At 52.0% G+C, this 25392-nt stretch overlaps 1 protein-coding gene and 1 long non-coding RNA gene across 4 annotated transcripts in view; one reads left to right on the top strand and one right to left on the bottom strand.

The window, feature by feature from the left end:
• SLC12A5 (solute carrier family 12 member 5) overlaps positions 1-25392 on the bottom strand; it is a 36695-nt gene that overhangs the window by 6242 nt on the left and 5061 nt on the right. For 2 of the 3 annotated variants that reach the window (XM_031433705.2, XM_031433704.2), the window contains exons 2-19: positions 17345-17439; positions 16880-17011; positions 16345-16491; positions 15470-15524; positions 14839-14969; positions 13001-13242; positions 12059-12270; positions 10235-10405; positions 9835-9933; positions 9630-9687; positions 7542-7716; positions 6811-6929; positions 6393-6491; positions 5360-5479; positions 4913-5017; positions 3466-3634; positions 1156-1351; positions 141-310 (exon numbers count right to left, since the gene is read on the bottom strand). In XM_031433705.2, coding sequence (XP_031289565.1) covers positions 141-310; positions 1156-1351; positions 3466-3634; positions 4913-5017; positions 5360-5479; positions 6393-6491; positions 6811-6929; positions 7542-7716; positions 9630-9687; positions 9835-9933; positions 10235-10405; positions 12059-12270; positions 13001-13242; positions 14839-14969; positions 15470-15524; positions 16345-16491; positions 16880-17011; positions 17345-17439 — 2495 coding nt within the window. Of the gene's footprint in view, positions 1-140; positions 311-1155; positions 1352-3465; positions 3635-4912; positions 5018-5359; positions 5480-6392; positions 6492-6810; positions 6930-7541; positions 7717-9629; positions 9688-9834; positions 9934-10234; positions 10406-12058; positions 12271-13000; positions 13243-14838; positions 14970-15469; positions 15525-16344; positions 16492-16879; positions 17012-17344; positions 17440-22916; positions 23189-25392 lie in introns of those variants that run through there. The other variant, XM_010978621.3, reaches the window with a different exon arrangement.
• LOC135323419 (uncharacterized) lies at positions 249-16309 on the top strand. Its single transcript, XR_010385031.1, has 3 exons — positions 249-339; positions 5997-6105; positions 16291-16309. It is a non-coding gene; the product is annotated as an uncharacterized LOC135323419 (long non-coding RNA).

A 25392-nucleotide genomic window follows, 5' to 3' on the forward strand; every position in this document is an offset into this window, starting at 1 on the left:
CACAGTTCCCAACATCTCAGAGTGAAGGAGGTGATCGGAGCCCTTTCCCGGGAGCTCACGGGGGAGGCTGGCCCCGGTGGAGCCCCGCCCATGGACGTGGGCTGGTGCGCACAAAGACGCGCATGCGCGCGCACGCGCACCTTGTGGTGCCGCAGCAGGAAGGGCAGCAGCATGAGCATGCCCCCGTCGTGCACAATCCACCAGACGTCGATGCTGCCCTCGGAAAAGCGCTCGGGGTTCCCGGGAAACATGGAGACGTTCTTGGTAACCAGCAGGGCCAGGTGACCGGCCGTGGTTTCTCGGACCAGCTCTGGAGGAGACCAAGGAGACGGCCAGACGGTAAAACAGTGACCCTGGTCCCCTCCTGGCACCCAGCACCCCCACCCCACCCCATCCTGCCTTGGCCTTGGGCTAAGGAGTTAGAAAACCCCCATCTACCCGGGCCTCATGACTTATGTGTTGTTTGAACTTGGGAAAACCTCTCTGAGCCTGTTTCCCCACCTGTCAAGTGATAATAACAACACCTGCCCCTTCTGATTAAGAACTCTACCATGCAGGGCTCACTTAATCCTCCCAACCGTCTTCTAACTCAGATCTACCTATAAAGCAGCCTCTGGGTTTACCAGCTGTGTGACCTTAATCTCTCAGGGCCTCAGTTTCATACCAATAAAATGGAGACAGCAATGCCTAGCTGTCACCAGCCTGCTGAGAGAATTAAAGGCTAGAGAAAGCCTCCACTTGTCTGGCACACAGGACACAGTCTATAAATATTAGTTATTATATTACTTATTACCAACTACTACCAAGGAATATTATGCTCAGAGAGGGTGGAGCATTGATGAACAATCATACAGCGAGGAAGGGCCAGAGGTGAGATTCAGCCCTGGGCCTCTGCGACTTCAAAGCTGTAGCTCTTCCCACTGCCCTGCACTGTCTTCCTCCCAGGGTTGTGAGCCCTGCAGGAACCAAGACCGTCTCCTTCACACCTGAGTCCCCAGCACCCAGCACAGTGGCTGGCACATGGCCGGCTTTGAACACCATCACCTGCATTTGCAAAATCCACACTATGACAACTGGGAAATGGTCCTGAGGCCTGAAGAACCCAGCTCACCACAGCCCCCAACCCACCACCACCTCTAGCCCACTCAGCTTTACCAATGAAGTTCCTCCACGTCTGATGATCTTCCTTCTGCCGCCAGTTGCGGGGCCAGCCAACGAGCACGGTATTGTGCTGCAGCCCCCCAAGGCCCCCAGACTGAATCAGATGGGACACGCCATCTCGCAGGTTGGAGGAAATCACTACCTGGCAGAAGCCTTTCACTTTCTCTGCCTCCATCAGGCGCCGGATAGACTGCACGGGGTGGGGGTGAGGGGTCAGAAAAGGACCAGCCTCGGTCCTCCCTGGCCCTGCCCAGACTCTTGCAGTCTCCCTACCTCCCATCTCTCCCCTCCATCATTTTGATGTTTCTGAAGTTCGGCTCTGATCATCTCAGCCTCTAGCACCAGAATCATGCATGGCTCCCTGTCACCTATGGCCCCCATTCCTCCCTGATCAATCAGAGCTCTTCATAATTGGACCCCACACTTCCCACTACCCCACTGCTGCTCACACAGTCCCTCTGCAGACTCTCCACCACACCCAGACTCCCTCCCCCCATAGTACATGACACCCTACCTGGCCCAACTCAACCATCACCTTCTTCAGCTACCACCCCCCACCACCCAGACCAGAATGAAACTGGGCTCTTCTGCATAGCCAGACAACATATATCTAACAAATTTGTAAGTTAGCATAATGGTAAGCATTTTACATGCCCATTCCATCTGCACAATGAGGGAAGTGTTCTCATTGCTCTCATTTTATAGATAAAGAAATTGAGGCTCAGAGAAATTAAGACTTGCTTAAAGGCATACAGCTAATGTATGTTAATGTAGAGGTTCAAGTCCAGGGGTCTGACTCCATCCTTCACACTCTTAACCAATATCCTGATGTCAAACAATTCTTCAAGTTTTACCTCTGCCACCCTAGCATGCAGTAGCTGCGAATGTGCTGTGTGTGCACCAGGCACTGGGCTAGGCCCTGGGGGAGATGAAGAGGTAGAAGACTAAATCCCAGCCCTTGAGGTGGTCACAGGCTGTTTGGGAAGATACAACATACACTGAGGTTGATAGGTGCTGTGTTAGTTAATAACTTCAGGGTAACCTTGGGCAAATCACCTTCATGAGCCTCAGTGTTCTCATCTATTAAATGGGCATCGTGACAGCTACCTCATTTAGAAAGAGGGAGAATTACATAAGATGATATGAGTAGGGCTTAGTATACAGCCTGACAGATTGTAAACACTCAACACATTGTATTACTCTCATGCTATTCCCCATCAGCCTGTGACCACCTCGAGGGCTGGGATTTGGTCTTCTACCTCTCCATGTTCCCCCGGGGCCTCACCCAGTGCCTGGTGCACAGCGCGTTCACAGCCACTGCATGTTGAATTAAACTGACCAGTGGAGGCCTCCAGCCCTGGGCCCTGACAGATTGGTGTGAACGGCCCAGTGAGGCAGAAATAGCAACTGTCACAAGCCATTAGGGGTGCCCCTCCCTGCCTCCCCTCACCTCCCTGGGGCTCCCTTTCCTCTCTCCACTACTAGCCATAGCCCCAAGGGGAGAGAGGCCCAAATGGCAGACAGGAACCACTTCCTCCACCCACCAGGTTCCAGACACCTGTTAATGCCACTAAATGCAGACCCCAACCACCCTAGCCCACACTGGCTCTGTGCACTGCTCCATAGGCATGGGCCAGTGGATGGTAACAAGAGCAGGTGACCTAGAGTCAGAGACCCGGGTTCAAATCCTGCCTATGCTTCCAGCCGGCTTTGTGACTTTTCAGCAATCTGCTTTCCCTCTCTGGGCCTCAGTTTCTTCCTGTGACAAATATGGATACTCACCCTGCCAATTTCATGTGATATGGTGTTCAAGAGAACCCACAGATGTGAAAACACTGAAAGATTTATACTTCGGCAGGAAGAAGTCTGGAGTAGGAATCTAGCAGTTTTTTTTTTTTTTTAACAATTTTATTTATTTATTTAATTTCTTTTTTAATGGAGGTACCGGGTTTTGAACCCAGGATCTCATGCATGCATTCTACCACTGAGTTATACCCTCCCCTGCCTCTAGTCTACCAGTTCTGTGTGTCTGTTTTCTGTCCTTAAACAAAAGGACTGATTTCTCTAAGCCTCAGTTTCCTTACCCATAAAATGTGCCCTTCTGGCTCAGATGGTCGAGTTCTGTGAGTTGGATTCTAAGGAACACACTCACTTAGCCTTTGGACTCCTCTTCCAAGAAAGAGGACAGAAAAGCCTGAGCCCCAGTTGATTGCAAAGGTGGTAAGGAAGGAACGTGGAAAGGAGCAAGGACTGTCTTCCTGAGTGCCCTGTCCTTCCCCTGTCCCCACCAGCGCCTCTACTCACCTCCTCTGCCCGCTGGGCCTGGGGATGGTTGTCCAGAAAGGTGCCCTCAAGGACAGAGCCCACGATGGTCAGACCCTTCCCTGCCTTGAGCTGGGAGGTCAACGAGAGCAGCTGTGGGTGTACCACGTTCTGGTCTTGGTCCACACGCACCAGCACCAGCAGCTGTGGCCTGAAGAGAGTGCAAGGTCACATGATCCAGCCACCACCCACCATACACACATACACCATACACTGGTGAGTTCATTAACCAGTTGTTCTCCATTCTTCCATCCACCTATACCCCCAACATCCATCCGCCCACCTAAACATTCATCCATCCCCTTCTTTGAATAGCAACCCATCCGACCCTCTCCCACACATTCAACTATCCACCCACCCATCCATCTCTCCATCTACCTCACTCATCCATACATCTGTCCATCCAACCACCCACCCATCTATTTTATCCTTCAGTTATCCACTCATTTCTATGTTAATTTACCTACAAATGTATTATTCACTCAGTTATCCCCATAGCCACCTACCACTGTCCATTCACACATTCATCTCTTCACTCAGGCACCCTCCCCTACGTATGTAGACTTAGCCATCTACCCATCTATTTAACTGTTCATTTCCTTATTCATTTAGCCATCCCATCCACCCAACCACCTATCAATCTGGTAGCATTCTATAAGCACCTGCTCTAGGCTAGACCCTGTGCTAAGCATTCAAGGATTCACAGACAAATTATGCAAAGGCCCAGTCTCTGGAAGACCCAGTTTAGTAGATATCAGCAAGGACAAGCCAACGATGTCCTGGGCATAGTCTAGAGTCTCAGGCCTACTCTTAGCATATTGGACCTGAGGGAGAAGAATGAGGGGTCAGGCTTGCAGAACAATCAGTTAGCACCCTGGGCTGAGAGGCAAGAGGTGAAGATTCTGGGTCCAGTTCTGCCTTCCATGACCTCTGAGACCCTCTCTAGGCCCTGATTTTCACGTTCATAAAATGGAGGGATTCTTATCAACCTAGAGATTTCTAAGAGGTCCTATAACTCTCAGAGTGGATGATTCCACCTCTCCCAGAGCAAATGCAATGCGACATTAAGTTTATCTGTCTCTGCATATGCCTTCTCCATGGAACTGTGTGCTCCCTCTGTCCCCAGAGACTAGAAGGGGGCTGGGCACACATCATGTGTTCCTCTTTTTTTTTTTAAACAAATGGTGGAATGAATGGATGGATGGAGACTGGTGTGGCAGGTGGGGTTTTGGAGAACAAAATGTCTGGAACTCAGCTCAGCCTGGGTGTTGTAGGTGGAAAGGGTTCAGATGAGGCTGAGCCAAGGAGGAGAGGTGAGAGCTCACCTTTATGGCGGGAACACCACTCAGCCAAAGCAAGCAGGGTGGGTCAGGCCCTGCTCCCTTCCTCGCCCTCCCTGAGCCCTGACACTTGTGCCCCCACCACTCACCTCCAGTTCTTGGTGTGCGGGGGCCCTTCTTCCAGGCGTAACAGGGCATAGCGAGCAGCGCTGAGAGACAGGCCTCGGATCCCATCACCCCACTCCTTCTCTGCCCTGGGGGCCAGGAAGGAGGATCACAGAAGGCCAAGGAGTGTCAGGGAGAACCGTCCACAATGAAGTGGCTGCCCCAGCCCAGAGCCATCTGTCTCAGGCTCAGACAGGAGGTGCACATCGCTCCTGCCACATCCATTTCTCAAAGCTTCAGCCCCTCCCTCTGCTCCTGCCCCGCATCTCCCAAACCCTCCCCATCATCCTTTCCCCTCCATGCTAGCCCCATCCTCTCCCACTTCCTACCTCGTCCCCACCCCCACCCTCCAAGCACCCATCACCCCTTTCCCCTCCTCACCCCCTCCCATCCCTCAGCCTCTCGCAGCCATCCCCACTTCCCACACTTACCCGCGGTACTCGATATACTTGTAGATGAGCCCAGCAATGAGCATGGCCACCAGGGCGTAATACCAGGAGCAGATGAACATGAGGGCCAGGCAGAGGCTCATACCCAGGAAGGAGAGTGTCCTGGACAGTGGGAGGGAGACCCAGGCTCTAAGCCCTGGCAGGGCTGTCACTGGTGCGGGGGCTCTGGCAGCAAGAGTTGTATAGAGCAGGGCCTGGGCAAGACTTGGGAGGCTATGGCCAGGTCTAGGGGAACCCACACCATCATCTCCATGAGCACCAGGGGACATGGGACCTTCTGGATGAATGAGCAGCCGCAGATAGGGCACCACCTCCTGCCCCACCCAACCCCTAAGTCACCCTCTGCCCTGTCTCAGTGCCTTAGACCCTGTCAGACTGCCCTGCCAGATGAGTTCTGAGACAGGGGTCTCTAAGAAGAGCTGGAGGCAAGATCTCGCAGGAAGAATGTGCCCCTAGGAAGAGGCGACTGGCATAGCAGGAGCACTGAGATGGGAGGCAGCTGCCTGGGTTCTGGTCCGCATATGCCATGGTCTTGCTGGGTGGCCTTGGGCCAGTCCTTTCCCTACTGGAGACTTTTGGTAGAACAAGCATGATCATTCCTGCCCTGTCTGCTCCACAGGCTTGTTGTCAGGATAAAGAGCCATCAAGTAAAATGACCGGACTCCCAGCCCCACATAAGGAGCATCTTCCCTGCATCAAGCGTTGTAATGCTCACAAGGGCTGAGGAGGTAGGTGCAGTTATCGTTCCATTTCACAGCTGAGGAAACTGAGGTTTTCTCATTTAGACTGTAAGATGTTGAACACTATGGACAGGAGAGGGATTGTAGCTGAGATAGTTGATACTGTGTTAGGTTATTACTTGTAATTATAAGGAGACCTTCTCCAAGACTTTTCTCGTGCTAGTTGGGCTAGCAAAACTGGAATTTGGGATCCTTAGACGTGGAGAGGATGGGCTGGGATGAGGTTGAGATGAGAGGATGATCTTGTGGGGCAGGGAGGGGGAACGAGCACACACCAGTGGTAATATCGAAAGCGTGGCCGCCAGTTGGGTGTCCTCAGCAGCGTCTGTACCGCACAAGCCAGGTTCACAAACATGTAGCACATCAGGAAGAACCTAGAACACAGAGAGGCCCCAGGAGAGACAGAGATGCAAGGGAAGGCAGAAACAGAAACAGGGAGAGAAAGGGGAAAAGGGAGAAAGAAACTGCGGAGATGGCCGAATCACATTCTGGTGCTTAGAAAGGGGTTCAAAGGCCAAATCCCCTTACAACACACCCTGATGCATGTGGGGCTGAATCTCTGTATAACAAGGACAGGTTTCTATGACAGTGGGGTTGTTAAAGTGTTTGGGTGGTCTGTCCAGGGTCACAGCTGGAGAATCCATGTAGAGAGACCCCCAGAGCTGATGGGGAGGGCCAGAGGCCAGCACGCACATAGAGAGGATGGGGGCGACCTCGTCAAGGGATGCAATAAGGATGCCGATCTCGCAGATGCAGGCGGTGAGGAGCAAGGCCCACGTTGGCTCTCCGTTGGCTTTGCCGTGGCCAAAAACCTGAGGACAGAGCAACCATCATGGGGGCCTGAGACTTTAAGGGCTTCTTGTCTCCTTCCTCCGTTCTTGGGGACCCATACAGTAGAGGCAGGAATCCCCTAGTCAGTGAGGCGGTAGGCAGAGGATGCTGAATTTCTTATCTTTTAAAGGTACCCAAGGGGATAACAGGCTTTTGCAGTATCTTGCCCACTCTGACATTGGTACCCAGTGCAATGAAGTTCAAATGACCCCCGAAGGGGAGAAGGATGGGGACAGATGGGAGAAGAGCTCCAGGGGCCAGCAAATGGCCAGGACTGAGTGCACCACAGAGAGAGCCACACTTCTCTTGCTTGACTTTTGGCTGCCTCCATGAGTCCCTACCCAATCACCAGGCCAAAGGAGGGCCATTTATTTTTCCCCTAAAAGCAGATAATGCTGCCCAAAGAGATGGCACTGATGATGGGTCAAACCCCCAAAAAAGGCACACCCACTCTTCTGAGTGGTTGCACAGAGTGGCAGGGCTCCAGAAGGCAGTGCAAGGCTCATCCTGGCCCTGGTTCACTGTGTGGCCTCGCTGGGCAGAGGCCTGTTGTCCCTAAGCCCTGCTGTCCCTAAGCCCTGCCCCCAACTGACCTGCAGGAAGGGCACTATGCCATCGCGGGAGATGGCCTGCAGCAGGCGTGGGGCCCCTGTGAGGCTCTGCAGTCCAGCCCCACAGGTGGAAAAGAAGGATCCTATGACAATAACCCAGGGAGACGGCCAGGCCAGGGTGCCCACCACCAGGTTGCCATTCACAGCTTCGCCAAACCTGGAATAAAGCAGCAAAGGGACAGGAGATGCTGGGTGAGCGACGCCACCTGGATTTTCAAGGCAGGTCTCCCACGCTACCTTCAGGACCAACCGTATGTCCTCCATAGGGCTATTCTATGCAGGGGGCAAGGGACAGACAAAGCCTCTAATGTCCTAGGCACTTTCTATCTGTGTGACCTTGGGCAAGTCATCCAACCTCTCTGTGTCTCAGTTTCTTCAGCTATAAAATGAGGGTCATTTAAAACCTATCTCATGGTGATAGGTTTTGGTGAGAGGATAAGGAGATAACGTATGTAAAAGCTTAGCACACTGCCTGGAACATGGTACAAATAGTGATTCTTTTTTTTTTTTTAATGGAGGTATAGTTAATGTACAATATTATGTAAGTTTCAGGTGCACAACATAGTGATTCACAATTCTTAAAGGTTATACTCCATTTATAAAATATTTGCTATATTTCCTATGCTGAACAATATATCCATGTAGCTTATGTATTATATACATACCTCTGAGTCCCCTACCCATCTTGACCTCCCCCAGTAGTGATTCTAGGAAACGTTCAAATGTGTAATATTATGTCATCCCAGACAAATCCCTTAAACTGTTAGAACCTCAGTGTCTCCATCTTAAAAGTGGGTGTTCTGGCCTCATCGTGTGGTAATGATATGTGAGAATCAAGAAAAGCATTTTCTAACAATGACACTGTCTTGAAAGGGAAGATGCTGCCTCAGTAGGTAGAGAGAGCCCTGTCCCTGGAGTGGGCAAGCAGAGGTGTGTTCAAATGGGCCATTGCTTCAGGACTTTAAGAATCAGAGGAAGGGTTATACTGGATGACCTGCTGAATCCCTTGCAGTCTTGTAGGAGGTCTTGGATTAAATGAAATGGGATAAACAGAGGTTAAGTTGCCCTAAAAGCTAAAAAGGTGTAATATATGCAAATTGTCCATTTGACCAGGTCACCTCCCTGCTTAAAACCCTTCAAGGATTCCCCCATTTTTCAAAATAAAATACAGCTCAAATTTCCTGGTGACAAAACCCAGGCCTCCAGGACCCACTTCAGCCTAGGTCTCCGCCTTATGTCCCCACCTCCCAGAAGCCAGGGTGGTGCTATGGAAACTGACTTCTGTGACAGGACCTCGTATTTCACCCTGCTGGCTGTGTATGCACACGCCCTCCACAGTGTGTGCTCCGGAAGCTCTGAACTGCTTATAGCTATAGGCACCCGTATGTGTGCACGTGCGCACGCGTGCACACACACACACACACACACAGCTCTTTCCCTCCTCCACCTTTGTTCATGCTGTTCCCACTGCCTGGAATGCCTTGCCCCCTGCTAGTCACCTCGGTAACCTCTACTCAAAGTTTAAAGGGGGAGGGAAAGATGAGAAAATGTATATAAGGTACTTTGAGCAGCACCTTCTCTTCCCTGACCCTCTGAGTTCTGGATCACAGCCTCCTGTGTACCTCCATAGCCCTGGGGCTTCCTTTATCACCACCCCTACTGCTCTGTATTTCAAGTCTGCTGACAAGCATGGTTACCATCCCCAAAGAGCTCCTTTGGAACAAAAATCATGTGTTATTTATCTTTGTTCCCCCAGAACCCTGGACAGTGGCCAACACATAGACATCCAGGAAATAGTAAATGAATTAGTAGATTCTAAAGTAAAAGAAAAGGGAAGTGTCATTATCCTAAAAGAAATAAGACAGCATTCATGCTTTTTGAGCTAGAATGACATGAGAAAGAGGAATTATAATTCAAGAAAGTGAGTGGACAAGCAATCCCTGGGACCTCCCTTTAAAAGCTCCCTTGCACAAGTTTCAGCACCCCTGCCAGGCCTTTCTCCCAGAACTTGGCCCTCCGTGCTCACCTCACCCTCCCCAGAACAGGATCATCCCTGATCCCCTTACTTACTTGTCCCGAAGGACGACCCCCTCAATGCAGGCCCCAAACAGAACAACGGAGCTGATGTCTGCAGCAGAGGATGAAGGAGAATTCCCAGGGTGATGTTCCCCTTCCTTCCCACCCATCCTGAGCCAGCAGATGAGGCAGCAGCTTCAGATGCCTTCTGTCTAGCCCTCCCCGCCCACCATGGTCCCAGCCCAGCAGTGCAGGATACAGACAGCGGAGGTGGTGGCAATGGCCAGGATGGTGCCAGTAGGAATTGACTTCTGGGCATCCCGCAGGTCCCCAGAGCGGTTAGAACCAGCCATGATCCCTGTGAACAGAGGAGCATCTAGGACAGGAGCCACAGGAGACCAGACAAAGAAGAAAGGACACCAGCCTCAAGAGTCAGGGAGCCAGGGATCTAGTCCTGGTACACTGACTCGTGTGAGAACCTGGGCAGGTTACTTGGCTTCTGCGGGCCTTAATTCCCTCAGCTGTCCAGTGGGAATGAAATCATTAGCTCCTGCCTATGTAATAGGGCTGTTGGACCAAGAAATTCCCCACACCATGACTGGCTTTCTCCTATCCATCCACTCCCAGGCAGAGTCCTCCCTCTCTGAGCTCCCTTTCACCTGTGACTGAGGGGAAGTAGATGCCAACCAGCAGGGTGAAGTAGGAGGTCATATCACTGAAGACATAGGGATGGTCCATGTCGACAGGGGTACCATCTGCCAGGCCCACCGAGGGCATCCCACGCCTCTCCACAATAACCCCCTTGGTCAGGTAGGAGCTCCAGAGGTTCTCTGTGGGGGAGACGGGGGAGACAGGATGCTCAGGGGGAAGACCAGACGTCACGATCCCAAAGCTCTGGGGCCAGGAGGTGGGGTGGGCAAAAAGAAAGGTCAAGGTCAACCACCTCTCACTCCCCGGGGCCTTGGCTCCATTTTATATCCACCAACATTCCTAAGCTCCTGCTTTGGGCCAGGTCATGTGCAGGGGCTTTGCATCTGAATCAGATCTAGTCCTTACCCTCAAATAATCCAGTCTACTAGGGTACATAGACATCCAAAGACCTATCTCAGACTGATTCAGTATGTCCCAAACTCCCAAACTGATCTCACCACCCACTCACCACAAACCAACTCCTTTCCTGTACCTCTTATCTCGGTAAATGGCACCACCATTGACTCAGACAGCTTGACATTGCCCTCAACTTCTCCCTTTCCTCATCTTCCTTTCAAAACCATCTCCAACTGCTGTCCATTATTCCTCCCAAATATTTCTCAAATACACCTCTTCTCTCCTTTCTAGGGTTCCTCCACTTCCATACTATTGACATTTAGTAATAATTGTCATGAGAACAGATAATTCCTTGTATGGGGTGCTGTCCTATAGCATTGTAGGATGTGTAGCAATATCCTGGCCTCTACACACCATATGCTAGTAGTAACCCTCCAGTTGTGACAACCAAAAATGTCTCTAGACATTGCCACATATCTCTTGTAGGGGAGGGGGCGGCAAAACAGTCCTGATGGAGAACCACTGCACCATTTCCACTGCCATCACTCCATCACTATAGGTCAGAAAACCGTCATCCCTCACCTGGACTCAACATCAGCCTCCTTCAAGACCCCCTGACTCTGTTCTTTCCCCTACTTTTAGCTTATCCACATTAGCAGCCAGAGTGAACCTTCAGAAACAACAAGCTGTCCTCGTCTATCCCTTACTCAAAACCCTTTGGTGGCATTATTGCCCTCAGAACACAGTCCAAACTCTTCAACATGGCTTCCAAGGCTCACCACAGTCACTCATGCCAGCCTCTCCAATATCATTTCTTGCCCCTCCTTCCTTTGCACTTTATGCCCCAGTCATACCAAATTACTTGTGGTTGGAAGGACACAATATGCTCTTCTGTGTCTGCATGCTTTTAGGCAAGCTGTTCTTCTGCATGTAATTCCCTTATTCCCCTTGTATAACTGAAATCTCTTATTTGTCCTTCAAAACCCTTCTCAGATGAATCCAAGAAGCCTTGTCTCACCACCTTATACACATAACCACGTCCTCCCTTGGGAGGTCTCTGTTCATTGAATGCACATCTACACATGTCATAATTTATTTGCTATTACATTTGTCTCGGCTATTAAACTCCTTGAGGCCAAGAACTGTGACTTACTTATGTTGTGTTCCTGGTGCTCAGCACAGTGCTAGGAATTTAGCAGGTGCTTAGTGAATCCTTGTCAAACTGATGACTTTCCCACTAGGTGGTAAGATGCTCACATGCTCCCTTTCATCTCTAACCCTCCATTATCTCAAGGACAGAACATGTCCCAGAGTAGGTGCTCAGTTAAAACTCATCAAATTTAACTGAATCCCAAGTTGAGTCCCTTAATCCTAACTGTTTAACCCAGAATCCCTGCAGTGCTCCCTGGACACCAGACCTCTTCCCTCCCTCAGACCTTTGATGAGGCCACTGGCAGCGCCAGGAATGCCCTGGATCTCTGTGACATTGTTTCGGGTGAAGTACTCATCACAGGTGGCGTTGAGGAATCGGGAGGAGCAGAAAAGGCCCCAGAGCCGTGTGGTCACTGTCTCATTTCCTTCCCAAGCCAGCTTGGCACAGACATCAAAGCCATGGCGAGACAGTGTGCGATTCCCCAGGAGGCATATCCTGGGGAGAGAAACAAGGGAGGAAGTTGGGGGGGATGTAACCTTGCCTTGGCTTCAGTAGAACCACCAGGGGAGCGCGAAGAAACACAGATGCCAGGGCCCCATATCCAGAGATTCTGATTTAACTGGGATGGAGCGCAGAATTGGCATTTTTTTTTCAAACTCCCCCAAGTGATTCTAATATGCAGCCACAGCGGCAAACCATTTTAGTGCAGTGCTATGTTTCAGCACTGTGGACAGCAGTCTCCACGTGCCATTCTTCTGGGCAATAAGATGTAGAGCAATCTGTCCTAGGGAAAGAGGCAGAACCAACAGGGATCTGAGCCCCTGGACTCTCTCTTCAGTGTCCTTTCTCATGATAGAGAGGTGTTTAATGCTGAGAAGTTGTACCATCCACAAGGTAGTCCCCACCCAGGAACAGTTTAACTAATACAAAGTTTTTGTCCCTTCAGAAATCATTCCATTTGGCTCTTCCGAAGTCCATCCAACCAGCATGCAATTGACTTTCACAAGGGAAACTCTGCCTACCTCCAGCAATGTTATCCCACCCTAAAGAGATTGCCCCTAAACCGGGAGAGATTTCCCCTCACAAAGGAAGTTACTCTGAATCTACAATCACTCCAATTCTGAGAGATGGGGACAGGGGTGTTGGCAGAGACTAGTGTGAAGCCCCTGAAACCAGGCCAGGGAGGAGGAGGAGGATGCCTTAGGCTCAGAGCAGCAGCACTTACGGGAAGTTGGGTGGGTCGAAGGCAGATTTGATGACCCCAGCATAGATGGCCAGGATAGAGAGGATGACACATCCCAGGAAGACAAGGGCAAACTTGTTGACATATTTGACGCCCACAAATACCACAGTGGCCATGCAGGTGAGCACACAGGTGCCATACACACGCATATTGTTCAACATGGCTGCTGCCTCCCCGCTGGCATCTTCTGCCTTAAAAATGGCCATAGCTGGGAAGAGGTAAGCCTGTGGGAAAGGGGTGAGGCAGTCAGGTGAGTAACCCAGTGAGAACCAACCAAGAATCACCCCAAGGAAATACCCTGAAGTGCAGGCAGGGCTTTGGGAAAAATATACTCATCACACCATATTGACAGTAGTGGAAGACTAGAAGTAACATCCAATGATAGTTGGAACAGTTGAGGAAATCATGGTTTGTCCTGCAATGACTGCTATACAGTCATTAAAAGATGATATAGCAAAGATGTTGGGAGCAATTCTTAATTTCTGTGCTTTTTGTTATCAAATATAATTCTTAATGATTATTTGTTGTTTTTGTTATTTCAATTAGAAGGGCGGGAATAAATTAGACATGTTTGTACTCTTACAAAAGTTATTTTCACTTGTAAGTTATATTTGCAAAGAGAGTTAGTTAGGGAAATCTATTGCGTTATATTTTATAAAGACAGAATATCATGTCGAAAAACAAAAACTAAAAGGATACACCAAAACGTTAATAATGAATTTCTTCAGGTGACTATTATTTCCTTTTTTACATTCTTTGATATTTTTCCAATTTTATGCAGGGGGCAGAATTGCTTTTATAACTTTTTTAATTTTGTAAAAGTCACAAAGGCCTATTATTATTCTCTCATAATTTGGCTCCTCAGGTCCTTTATTCCCCATCCATCCTCCCTGTCACTGGATGACTCCATTCTGTCCCCAGACCAGAAGCTATGACATCTTTTAGTTCTAGTTCTCTAAAGCAGTGTGGTAGGGTAGAGAAGCACTGGCTTTGGGGTCAGAAAGACACAGATTCATATCCCTTCCACACATTCCTTAAACTCTCTGAGCTTTGCTTTCCTTATCTGTAAAATGGGGACATCTTCTAATTCATGGGAGAGTCATGAGGATAAAATAAAATGACACATTGCAGGTCATGGGGTCTGGGTAGAGTAGGGGCTTGGGAAATGTCAGCCCCACTGTCTATATACCGAGGAACCCTCTTCAGCTCCCACCCCCTCCTTCAGGGGCAGGAAGAATCCAGACCAAAGTCAGCAGCCATCTCCTTCAAACACTGCCCAGGAACCTGACTTCTCAACTGTCCCCACTCTTAACAGATCTCTTTCTCGGCTCTCTTCTTCTTTGCAGTCACTAACCATCAGCCCTCTACAATTAACATTCGTGGAGGGCTGAGAACTGTTCTGGTCACATAGTAGGCAATCACTGTGGGACCTTACTATTTTTATTTCTACCATGATTTTACTCTTCTCAACCCACTTCTGCCACTTGGTAGCCAAGTGACCTTGAGCAAGTCATTTCACCTCGCTGAGCTTCTCATTTGTAAAATGGGGATGATAATACTTAAACCTCATGAGAATTCAAGCTAATGACTGTAAAGCACTCGGAACTCTGCTGAGAGCACAGTGGGTTCCTGATAAACGACAGCTGTTCGTGTTACATAATTAGCGTATCTTGTCTCCCCGACTAGACTGTGAACTCTTTAAAGACAGAACCACATCTGATTCCCCTTCCTGAGTGGCCTAGCCTATAGGAGGTGTCCAGGGAGCATCGATTAACTGACTGACAGCCTGGGACCCACACCTCCTCTTCGGTCCCTCTCACCAGTAGGATTTCGATGGTGCCCAGGATGTACATGGCCCCAGCAAACGTAGTGCCCAGGTAGAAGCAGAGGCCCACGGCACCCCCAAACTCTGGACCCAGAGACCTGGAAATCATGTAGTAGGAGCCGCCAGCTGCAGAAAGAACCCAGTATCAGCAAGAGGTTCAAGGGGCACCGGGCTGCCATAGAGGGTAAGGGGGCATCAGAGACAGTGGTGAGAAGGGGATTGCTCTGAGCCTCACAAGCCTTACAGGCCGTAGCCCTGGGACTGGTGGGAGACCCAGCCAGACACTCTGAGTGGATTTTACAGCACTAATTACCATGTTGCTAATTACCCCTCTAAGGAGGTCATGGCTCAGAAAATAGGATGATGGAGAGGAGGGTCATCAGGCAAAGGGAGGAGATCTTGCATTGCCCTTTACAATACCATCAACAGCCTCCCTCTCCTCCCCTTAATGGGCTGCCCCCACCTACCCCATGAACATTGTAGCCCAGCCTCTAGGTCTGCAATATTGCCTCCCTGAGGTCCTGATGGCTGCCAAAGCCCAGGGCACTGTCCCTCCTTCCAACTTTCCAGACCTCTCTCCCAACCATTCAGGCCCCTTTCCCCTCCAAAAAGCCCCAGTCACATACCAGGCACAACACCATTGGTTGCAATTGCACTCATGGAAATGGCCGTGAGCATCGTCTGTGAGAAGAGAGATCATCAGAGTGGTAGCCGGAGGGGAGGGGAGCCAAACCTTATACCCTACAAACACCCGCCAAACCCACAAGTCCTCTTCCACTGAGCTTCTCCCTGGTCCTGTTCCAACTTTTACTCCTGCCAAGTCCTTCTTGTCAAGAAAACCTCTTATTCACCATGCACATGGAAGAAACACAAGCTGTAGCATCAGAGAGCTCTGGAAACCCCCGCTTGGCCTCTGACCAGCTGTCTAACCAGAGACAAGTCACTTCATTTCTCTAAGCCTCAGTTTCTTCATTTATTAAATAGGTGTACTAGCTTCCACACTGGATACCTTACATGAGCAGGTGGAGCAAGGGTCACGTGTGAGGAAATGTAAATGTCACAAGAAGTAGGTGTTCAGTGAACATTTGATTTTTCAGAGAGGATGGGGATAATTCAGTTACAATGCTGTTTGTGACACATAATCCCATTTTTTGTGAGTCTGGACCTACCAAATTGCTACCTATTACACGTGAGTTTTATTTCTATACATCTTTTTCATCAATGAGTCTGCATTACCTGTGTAATCACACCCACGCACATGTGCACAAGACACACACAAACACACAAACACAGATCCAGGTAAAACCTGGTTAATAGCCATCAGGGACCAGCCTGTGAGATGCTGGAAGACCCAGTCAGACCTAATTTACTCTCAAATATTATACGCAGTGGTTCCTATAAAAAGCTCTGGTCTCATGCTTCCCCCGCTCCCCTTTCCCACCCCCAGGTCCCTGCTCAGCCCAAGCTGTCAGAGAATGGGAGAAAGGAGAGTGTCACTCACACAGGAGCAGCAGATGAAGACCATGCAGAAGGACTCCATGATGCCTGCGATGCCCACCACCCAAGTGAGTCGCAGGAAGAGGATGACACCAAAGATGTTCTGCAGACACGGTAGGTACACGCCCATGAAGGTACCCATACGGGGGGCCTGCCGGAGAGGCCAGCATCAGTTTCTGCAGCCCCTAATCACTACCAACACCCCAGGCCCACTCCTACTCCTCTATTCCTCCACCCACCACTTTCCTTTTCCCTCCATCCCCATCTCTTCATCCCTTTTCCCTCTGATTCTCATCCCCCTTCCCTCCTCCCCTCCTTCTCCTGTCTCCCGTCAGGTCTCCAACACCTATCCTTCAAACCACTGCCCCTCCCCTGCATCTCTATCCCTCATCTCCAATCCCTTCCCCTCCCTCCACCTCCAACTTCTGTCCCTCTGCCTCCATCATCCATCCTTTCATCTGAGTCCATCTTTCCTCCCCCACCCTTTCTCCCCTCTAGCCCGCTTTCCTCCCTCATCCCTTCTTCCCCAAGGCCCTCACCTGTACCGGCTTCTTTTTTCCACCCTCATTGTTTTCTGCCTCTTCATGCTCCCTACTTCCCTGGGGCAGGTTGGTGTAGTTGGCCAGGCCACTAAGCAGGGAGGATACCATGGGACTGGTGTCCATCTCCTCCTGTGGAGGGAGGTTGTCAGTGTTAGGGTGCTAGCATCTAGAAGGGGGGATGAGCTAGAAGGTAGGAGGCAGAGAGAGATGGGGACCAGGAGGGCAGACCATTGAGGCTGGGATGAGATGGGGAAGGAGAAGGAATAGGCAAGGAGAAAAGGGAAAGAGGGTGGTAGGATAAGGAGGGGGGAAGGAGAAGAAGGGATGGGGAGGTTCAAGAAAGAAGGTGGATCTGAGGGAGGGATGGAGAGGAGGGACCTATTCCCCAGGGAAGGAGGGAGGGTGCAGCTGACGAATGGGGAGATGAACTGTTGTGGAGGCCCAACACCTCCAGCAACCCACCTCAAACAGGGCCATGTTTTTGCCATCATACTCCTTTCCCTTCTCTGTGTCGGTGCTGTTGATGAAGGGGCTGCTCTCCTTGGGGTTTCCATCACCTGAGAAGGTAGAGGAGTCAGGGGTCTGGCACCAGCTGGTTGTCCTCCATCTGCCTGAGCTTCCAGCTGTGTGGCCACTTTTGCTCTCTAAACCTCAGTCTGCACATTGGGAAACTGGAGCTAATACTACGGCCCTGGCAGAATTTTAGTTGACAAAGTGTATAAAGAGACTAGTGCACTCCCTTGCACGTATGGGGTATTTAATGAATGTAGAAGTGCTTCCTTGCTCTTGAGGGTCCTACCTTATTCACCATGGCACCCTAGATTCTCCAGGGCCCCCTCCTTGACCATAACTGGCCCCTTCTTGGTGTTTGAGGGTGGAAGCATGCTCTTTCCTAAGGGGAAAGGCAGAGAACACTGCAGTCCGAGGCCCCAAGGATACTCCACCTCTTAGAAAAGTGACCCCCTTTGGCATCTCCTATGTCCCTCGTTCATCTTCCATCAACATGTATTTGCTAGATGGCTACTATGCGCCAATATGGGCATGGGGGTGGGAAAAAGAGTAAAACACAGAATAAGACACCATCCCTGTCCTTGGGAAACCCAAGGGCAGGGGAGATAAAGCAGTAACCAGGAATTTCCTACCCAGAGTGGTGGGTTCTGTGATACAAGATGAACGAGGGACTGTGGGAACACAGGAGAGGCATTCAGCCCAGCCCGGGAGGTCACGGAAGGCTTCTCAGAGGAAGTGACGTATCAGCTGAGAACTGAAGGATGAGTAAGAGCTAGACTGCGGGGCAGGGTAGGCAGGAGGGTGTTCCAGGCAGCTAGATGATCAGAACAGCATGTTCGATAGCCCAGAGGTGAGAGTGAATGGATTGGGTTAGAGGAGCTGAAAGAAGTTTGATCTGGCAGGAGTCTAAGGAAGGGGCATGGAGGGGAGGAACACTGGAGGTTGGGGAGTGGCACGTGAAAAAATGAGACTGAGAACGCTAGTGTGAGCTGGGTCCTTAAACAACTAAAAGGCCTTGTGAAAGATGTTGGACATCATCCAGAGGACAGCGGGAAGTCATTGAAGAGTTTCAGGCCCCAAAAAAGTACCATGAACAGAATTGGGTCTTAGAGCAATCACTCTGGCCTTTAGATGAAGACTATAGAAACTGTTTAGGAACTTCCAGTAATCTGGGCAAGGGCTGATGATAACCCAGACCAAGGCCATGCGGAACAAGGAACAGACTCCAGAGTTATTGGCACATATTTCTATGCCAGATATCTGGGGGTGTGGGAAGGAGGAATCTAGGATAATTCCTGGGTTTCTAGCATGGGTAAATGAGTGGATGATGCTATTTAATAAATGGGGGAAAGGAGGAGACAGGGGATGTGGAAGATGCTGAATTTGGGTGTGAGGCACTGTAGGACACTCAGGTGAATATGCCAGAAGCACTTGTATATATGGATCAGTCTGGGTCCAGGAGATAGGCTGAGTAGGAGAAAGAGATGAGGGTAACCCATGAAAAGTTGTGCAGGATGTGTGTGAAACAGTGGGCCTGGATGAGATCATCCAAGAAGAAAGTCTCTTGGGCATCAAGAAGAGGGTCCTTTCAAAGAGATGTAAGGGATCTCTCACAGGCACATTGCCCTGCTTCCAGCCATCGCACTTCCTCAGTTTCAGGGCTGAATCGCAGTAGTAGACATCTCTTTGGACCCTGGAGATAGTCTCCAATGACCAAAGTACAAGTGAAGTTGAGGCCCTACATATTCTGAATTTCCTGTCCCCTCATCTCCTGATAGCTCTCTCTCCATCTCCATCTGCCCAAACCCTCCCCATCCTCTCCTCCAGGAAACCCATCCAGAGTCCATCCCCAGAGCATTACCTGCTATAAATCTAATCTCATCCAAATTGTAGGTGGAGGAATTGGTGCCTCACATACTCAAGGGATACCCACTACCCACTGTCTCCTGTCACCACCTCCACCTCACCCTTCAAGCCAGGAACTCCTGGTTCCCCAAACAGGGGCCATCACCAGCTCTTTTTTTCTCCTCACATATGTGACTTCCTGGGACCAGCAGATCTGTCCTCCCAATGGGATACTGGCACATAATGGGTGCTCAGGAAAAAGTCTGTGGAGGTAATTTCCCCCAGGCTCCCTTCCTGACCCTCAGGGTCTCAGAAGAGCTGTTTGGGGCCAGAAAAGAGGAAAAACAAAATTGAGGTGGGTTCCTCCTCTTTTTAAAATGCTGACAAGATGCCTCATGCTCTTATCACACTGTACTGGGAACTAGAGGGGTTGAAAAAGGATGAGATGAGAAGAAATTTCTTAATGGTTAAGAAAACGGGCTGGAGTCAAGGAGATTCAGGTTCCAGTCTCAGCTTCCTTGGCTGTGTTGACACTTTGGGCAAGTCACATAAACTAAGCCTCAGTTTCCTATTTTGCAAAAGGATAACAATCGTGTTTAATTCGTAGGGCTGTTGTGGGAATTAAGTAAAATGATATCTGTTGGGCATGCCTAGCACAAGAAGTGTAGCTGTTACTGTTACTATTACAATTACGATTATTATTAATATACTATCGTGCCCCACCCAGCCTGGGCTCCCCATCCCACATCCCTTCCCCAGCAGCAAGATTTAGGGACCCTGTCTCCTGCCGGGCTGGGTCCCTCTGCCCCACAGCATCCACTCATAGGGGCAGGACAGCAAGACCCAAAACCTCCCTCCCCTTCTCCTTCGTGGAGGCGCAGAGCGCGTGCTGTGTGGGAAGTGGGGCGTCCTGGCCGGAGACCCGGCATCTAGCAGCCCCGCGCCGGTCTCCATGGCGACCGCGCGGGCAGAGAGCGCAGCGCGGAGCAGAGCCGGCCACGCGCCCGCAGTTGCTTATGTAACGCGGCGCGCAGCTCGGAGCTAGACTCTGGGCCGGATCCCAGCCAGGAGATGAGGGCAGGGGAGGGGGCAGCTCAGTAGGCTTGTCTTGGGTCCCGCCTTTCCACCCGTTGTCTAGATGGGACGCCAGGCTTCCGGCCTCGTCTGCCAGGGCTGATTTCGGCCCCTCCCTGGAACACCGGTTGAGGGGGAGGGATGAGCTTCGTGAATTCTCAGAGCAGGACCACGAAGGGGGATCTCGCCCTGATTCCCCAGAGCCAAGAGTCAGGATGGTGGGAGAGCGCAGCGCTGTGCGCGCGAGAGAAGCAGGGCCAGACTGAGGCTGAGCCCTCTCCGCCCCCGCCCCCGCCCCCGCCCCCTGGGAGCTCTCAGCCCGAATCGGCTTTCAATTAAGCTGCGGCGGCCAGAGCTCCTGGGGAGGAAACAGGCGAGTGGTGCGGGCTAAGGAGCCTCCCCTGGGGGCCTGGGGCCAGGCCTGGGGGAATCCCCAAGCCAGACTAGGGGAGTAGGGGAGGGCGTCAGACCCCAAGAGGGAAGGAGACCTGGGGGTCAGAGACAATATCCTTGTGTTCTTTAGTCCAGAGGAGCCCTCTTACTCTGGTCATTCCCACCTCTCCGAGGTCAGCACCCAGGTTCTCTTCTACATTTCCAAGAACCAGAGATGCCAGTGGCTCTCGGTCTGATGGTTCCGCTTCCCTCAAGTCCAGTAGGTCCTTAGGACCCACCACCACCACCATTTCCAGGCACCACTGGAAGGCCTTCTTTCTCTCTCTGGGACTCAAATCACCTGACCCAGGTCCTGGCCAGTCTGGTTCCAGGTCCTGAACCCTTATATATAGAGAGAAAGTCTCCAGATAGTTCTGCGACAGAGTCTAGAAACTAATGGAGAAGGTGTAGAACTGAAGGGGTTCCTAGTTTGACTCCTGCTCCACACACATAGATGCCTCTTTTCTAGGCCTCCTGAGACCCCATGGAAACCCTGTGGCCCAGCAAGTCGTCATTATCAGGGGAGAGAAAGCAAGGCTTGGGAGATTGGACTGTACCCCATGTCTGGGGGAGCAAAGCCCTCTCCTCAGAGTGGAGACAACTCAAAGGGATCCCAGGTGGAATTTATCCACCTTCATTCCCTGAGCATCGCGTTGGGATGCCTGACTCTGCTGCAGACTCGACTTTGCCAAACCCCTTCCCCGCTGCAGCCTAAGCCTGCTGTAGAGGGGGGCAGCTGCATATTGAGGTAACTCCAGGGTCACTGGGGAGATGAATGAGCTGCCAGCCAGTAGTTCCTAGTCCTGTATACCACTCAGCCTCAGGGAGGAAGAAGGGGTGTCAGACAAAGGATCCAGGACCCTGGTGTCCACAGCCTTCCCAAGCGATCACTTGGCTCTGACTTGGATCCAGGATCCCTAGGACTTCAAGTCAAGGCTGCCAGTCCCTAGAAGACCCTGCTCTTTCAGCCCTTAGTGCCTTGGGACATCCCTGGGGGAGGTCTGCAGGAGTCTCGGCCCAGAGGGTCAAGCAATGCCCAGGGGAGCATTTGAAGGCGCTGAGCGCAGGCAGCCAGAGCGGGAGGCGCGCTAGTGCGCAAGGGACGCAGCGCCGCTGGAGGGTGGGGGTTGGGGGCGGCTGACAGCCCTGATGGATGGCTGAGACCGCTGAGGGGCGGCGGGGGGCATGGGAGCCCGAGGGGGTGGCTGGCCCCAAAGACCTTGGAGCAGGGAAACCGCGGAGGAGGGCGGGGGAGAGCGGGAGCTGCGAAAGGACTTGCTCCAAGCCCCTCTGCTCCTAGCGAGTCTCCGCACCCACCGCAGCGCGTCCGCAGTGTCCACGCGCGGCGCCGGGGATTCAGCCGCTGGGACCCCATTCCTGAGGCCTCACTGGGGAAGCTAGCAGAGCTGACTAGAAAGACTCCCCCCTGTCCCGCCCTGGAAACCTCACTGCTATCCCAGGGTACCCAGAGGAAGGGGAAAGAGGGAAGAAAGGAGGATAATCTTGCTTCCCGTCCTGAATAGGAACCCAAGGGAACGCGAGAGGGAGAGGGAGATTCCGCAAAGTAGAGCTGAAAAATCCCTGGAGGAGGTACGCTTCAGTCTGAGGTCGGACCTCGGGCTGCTTTGGGGGAGGGGGCCCAGATTGCACCAAGTGTCCCCTTAAGGAGACACCGCAGCCCGGACGGGGGCTGTCATCTGGCTTCAACCCCCTATAGGCACCTTCCCCCCCACCTTTCAGCTGGAAGTCTCAGAGCGAGGGACTGCAGCAGACTGCGCCCCCCCCCAACCCCCGCGCCACCAGTCCACGCTCTGCGCCAGGACGCCGGGGTCCCTTCTCGGGGAGAGGAGCCCTCCTCCCACCCGTCGAGCTACACGTCAGCTCATTCTAGCTCTTCCAACCCCTTCCCACCGCCTCCCCGGCTTAGCTAACCCACGTCTGCCCCCGGGCAGTGAGCAATGGCAACCTCTCAGCCCCCAGCCCTGCCCCGGGGCGCGGCGCATTCCAGCACCTCGGACAGCGCCTGGCGCATTCCAATAGAGCAAGGCTCCAGGCCGCCTTGGGTGCCCACCGCCCGGTCAATCTCAGCCTCTTCCTTGAAGGAGGCGGCCCCCGCTCTGTCTCTAACCCCAGAGCTGCCTCCTCTCCTCGCCGCCCCCGGACCGCTGCTTACCAGGGTTGGCTCCCCCATCGCCGTCCTCGCAGTCCGTCAGGTTGTTTAGCATTGTGGCGGCGCGGAGCCGGGCCCGGGGATGGCTGCACCGCCTCGCCCGTGCCCCTCTGCCCGCCTTCGCCGCTCGCTCGTTCTCTCGCTCTAGCTCTCTCTCGCTCTCCGCTCCACGGAGGAAGAAGCTGCAGTGCCCGCCCGCCCGGCGCACACACACTCGCACACGGACACACGCTCACACCCGCGCGCGCCCCCTCTCAGCGGCGGCGCTGCTCACCTCATCCCGTATGCAGGAGGCGTGAGCCACTGGCGGGGTTTTGTGGGGGGAGCGCGGGAGGGAGGAAGAAGAGGGGACGAGGGGCGGGCAGAGCGCGTCTGGAGGTCCCCTCGCACGAAAACTGGGGGCTTGCACGGGTGGGATCAGAGAGTGCTGCGGGGGACAGGGGCCTCGCTTCCCTTGAGCAGAAGCAGCTCCGCCCGCCCCCCACTCTCCAGCGCAGGCGGGGCCGGCACGTGGGCAGGTGCCATCCCGCGCCCTAAAAATAACGGCAGGGAACTAGGTCGCGGCCGCGGGGAGGCGGCCCCGCAGCGGCTGCCTGGCTGGGGGTCTGGGGTGACCCCTAGAGGGAAGATGAGGGGCACTGAGGCAGTGAGGGTAGGACGCCATGGAATATGGGTCCCTAGAGAGCCTGTCTGCAAAGCTGGGGAGGCCAGCCCTGAAGAATGGTGGAGAACCAGACTCTCTCCCATAATCACTGTTCAAGAGGTGGGAGCTTGGGATGTGTAGAGGCCAGAGCCTTTAATTGAAGCACTGTGCTGCCCCCAGGGAGGTTCCGGGTCACTGGGCTGAACTGTCTGGCTCATCCTGTCTTAAGATGGGAGGTATGAGTCTGAGAAGTTGCAGTGAACCTTTTCATTGTGCTTATACTGATAAAAATCCTAGCATCTCTCCTCCAAGAAGAATCACTGGAGTCCACAGATAAGGACCCTCTTGACTGTAGAATGACCCTAGGAAGGAGAGGTGTTGAGGAGAGAAGGCAGCAGTGAGGTTCCACTGGGGATGGTGCAGCCTCTAGGGAGGGCAGACTGGTCGGAGGCTGGCCAGGGACAGAATGGGGGAGGGGAAAATGAGGCCGCCTGTCGGTTTGGGACCAGATTTTCTCCTGGGGCGGGAGTGTCTAATCCCCTAATCCAGGATTGCTTTCTGAGGATTCCAGAGCTAACATGCTTTCTGTGTTCCTCCCCCTCCCTTGACACTAGTCCCCCAGAAGCTTGATTACCCTGGGACCCCTCAGCACCCCTGGAATCCAGGCTTGAACTAGTGAAGCAGCATCAGAGGTTTGGACCCTTTGAGTCCCTGGAAGATGTAAACATCCAAAGGGGAGGGCAGATAAAGGGAAAATGATTTTCCAGACTTACCCTAGCTCCCAACACTAGCCCTCTAAGTTCCAGAGCTGGAGAGGATCGAGTCAATCATCTTAGCTAATGCACAGCTTTCATTGTACAGGTGAAAAAGCTGAGGCCCAAAGAAGGAGAATGACTGCCTAAGAACACAGTGCCAGTCAGTGAATGGCAGAACTTGGTCTAGAATCCAGTTTCCTTTATTCAAGTTTAGGATTCTTTTCCTCAACATAACCTCTTTTTAAATGGATCCTGCATCCAATAGTAGGGGAAAGAATGTAATCATATCCAAACTGCTCAGCAGCCTCTAATCCTTGGCTACTAAGAAAGGAACAGGGACTGGGCCTGAGATGAGCTCTTTCCCATTTCTTGTGCTCAGGCTTCAGAGATGCAAGACTAGAGTGGCCTCTCAGTTTGCAGCTGGAGGTGGGCCCAGAAGACCTTCAAGGGTCATTTTTAAAAACAAACAAACAAGCAAGCAAGCAAGCAAACAACATCTACTTGACTGGATACGCGGTTATAGGGCGTAAGTTTTCAGAACCATGGACAGGGCCTGCCGCTCAGATTCTGTTGCTAAACATTTGTCAGTGGTTTCAGATTGGGTCAACCACAGAGTCTTCGATGACTGACTGGGAGGGGCCACTAGTAAGGTATCCTTGCCACTGGGTTTTGTGGACACTGGAAGGACTCTTTAGGGTGGAGAGCTAGCTATTCAGGCAAGGTGTGAAATTTGGTCTTCTTGGCTTTCCCAGAGAGAAAACCACCAAAAAAAGTGAGATGAGTTTGGATTGGTGACAGGGGTTATAAGGGTTGCAGGTGGGTAGGCCAGTGTTCAAGAATTTCTAAGCATTCCATTACACACACACCACCACCACCATCACTACCACCACTGGCATTATGGTTTTCTACTACTCCGTAGAGAAAGGTAACATAGTAAAATGTGTAACATGTTTGTCTGAGAAGTGCTGTGAAATAAATTAAGTGCTGAGGTTTTCCAGCAATCCCTGGTCTGGGATGTTCCGCTGGGGGTATTTCCTTTCGTTTGTGGTCCAGAGCCCTGGCTACTCAGGAACTGAGCCTG

The sequence above is a fragment of the Camelus dromedarius genome, chromosome 18, assembly GCF_036321535.1.
Source record: "Camelus dromedarius isolate mCamDro1 chromosome 18, mCamDro1.pat, whole genome shotgun sequence".
In the NCBI taxonomy this organism is placed as follows: Eukaryota; Metazoa; Chordata; class Mammalia; order Artiodactyla; family Camelidae; genus Camelus; species Camelus dromedarius.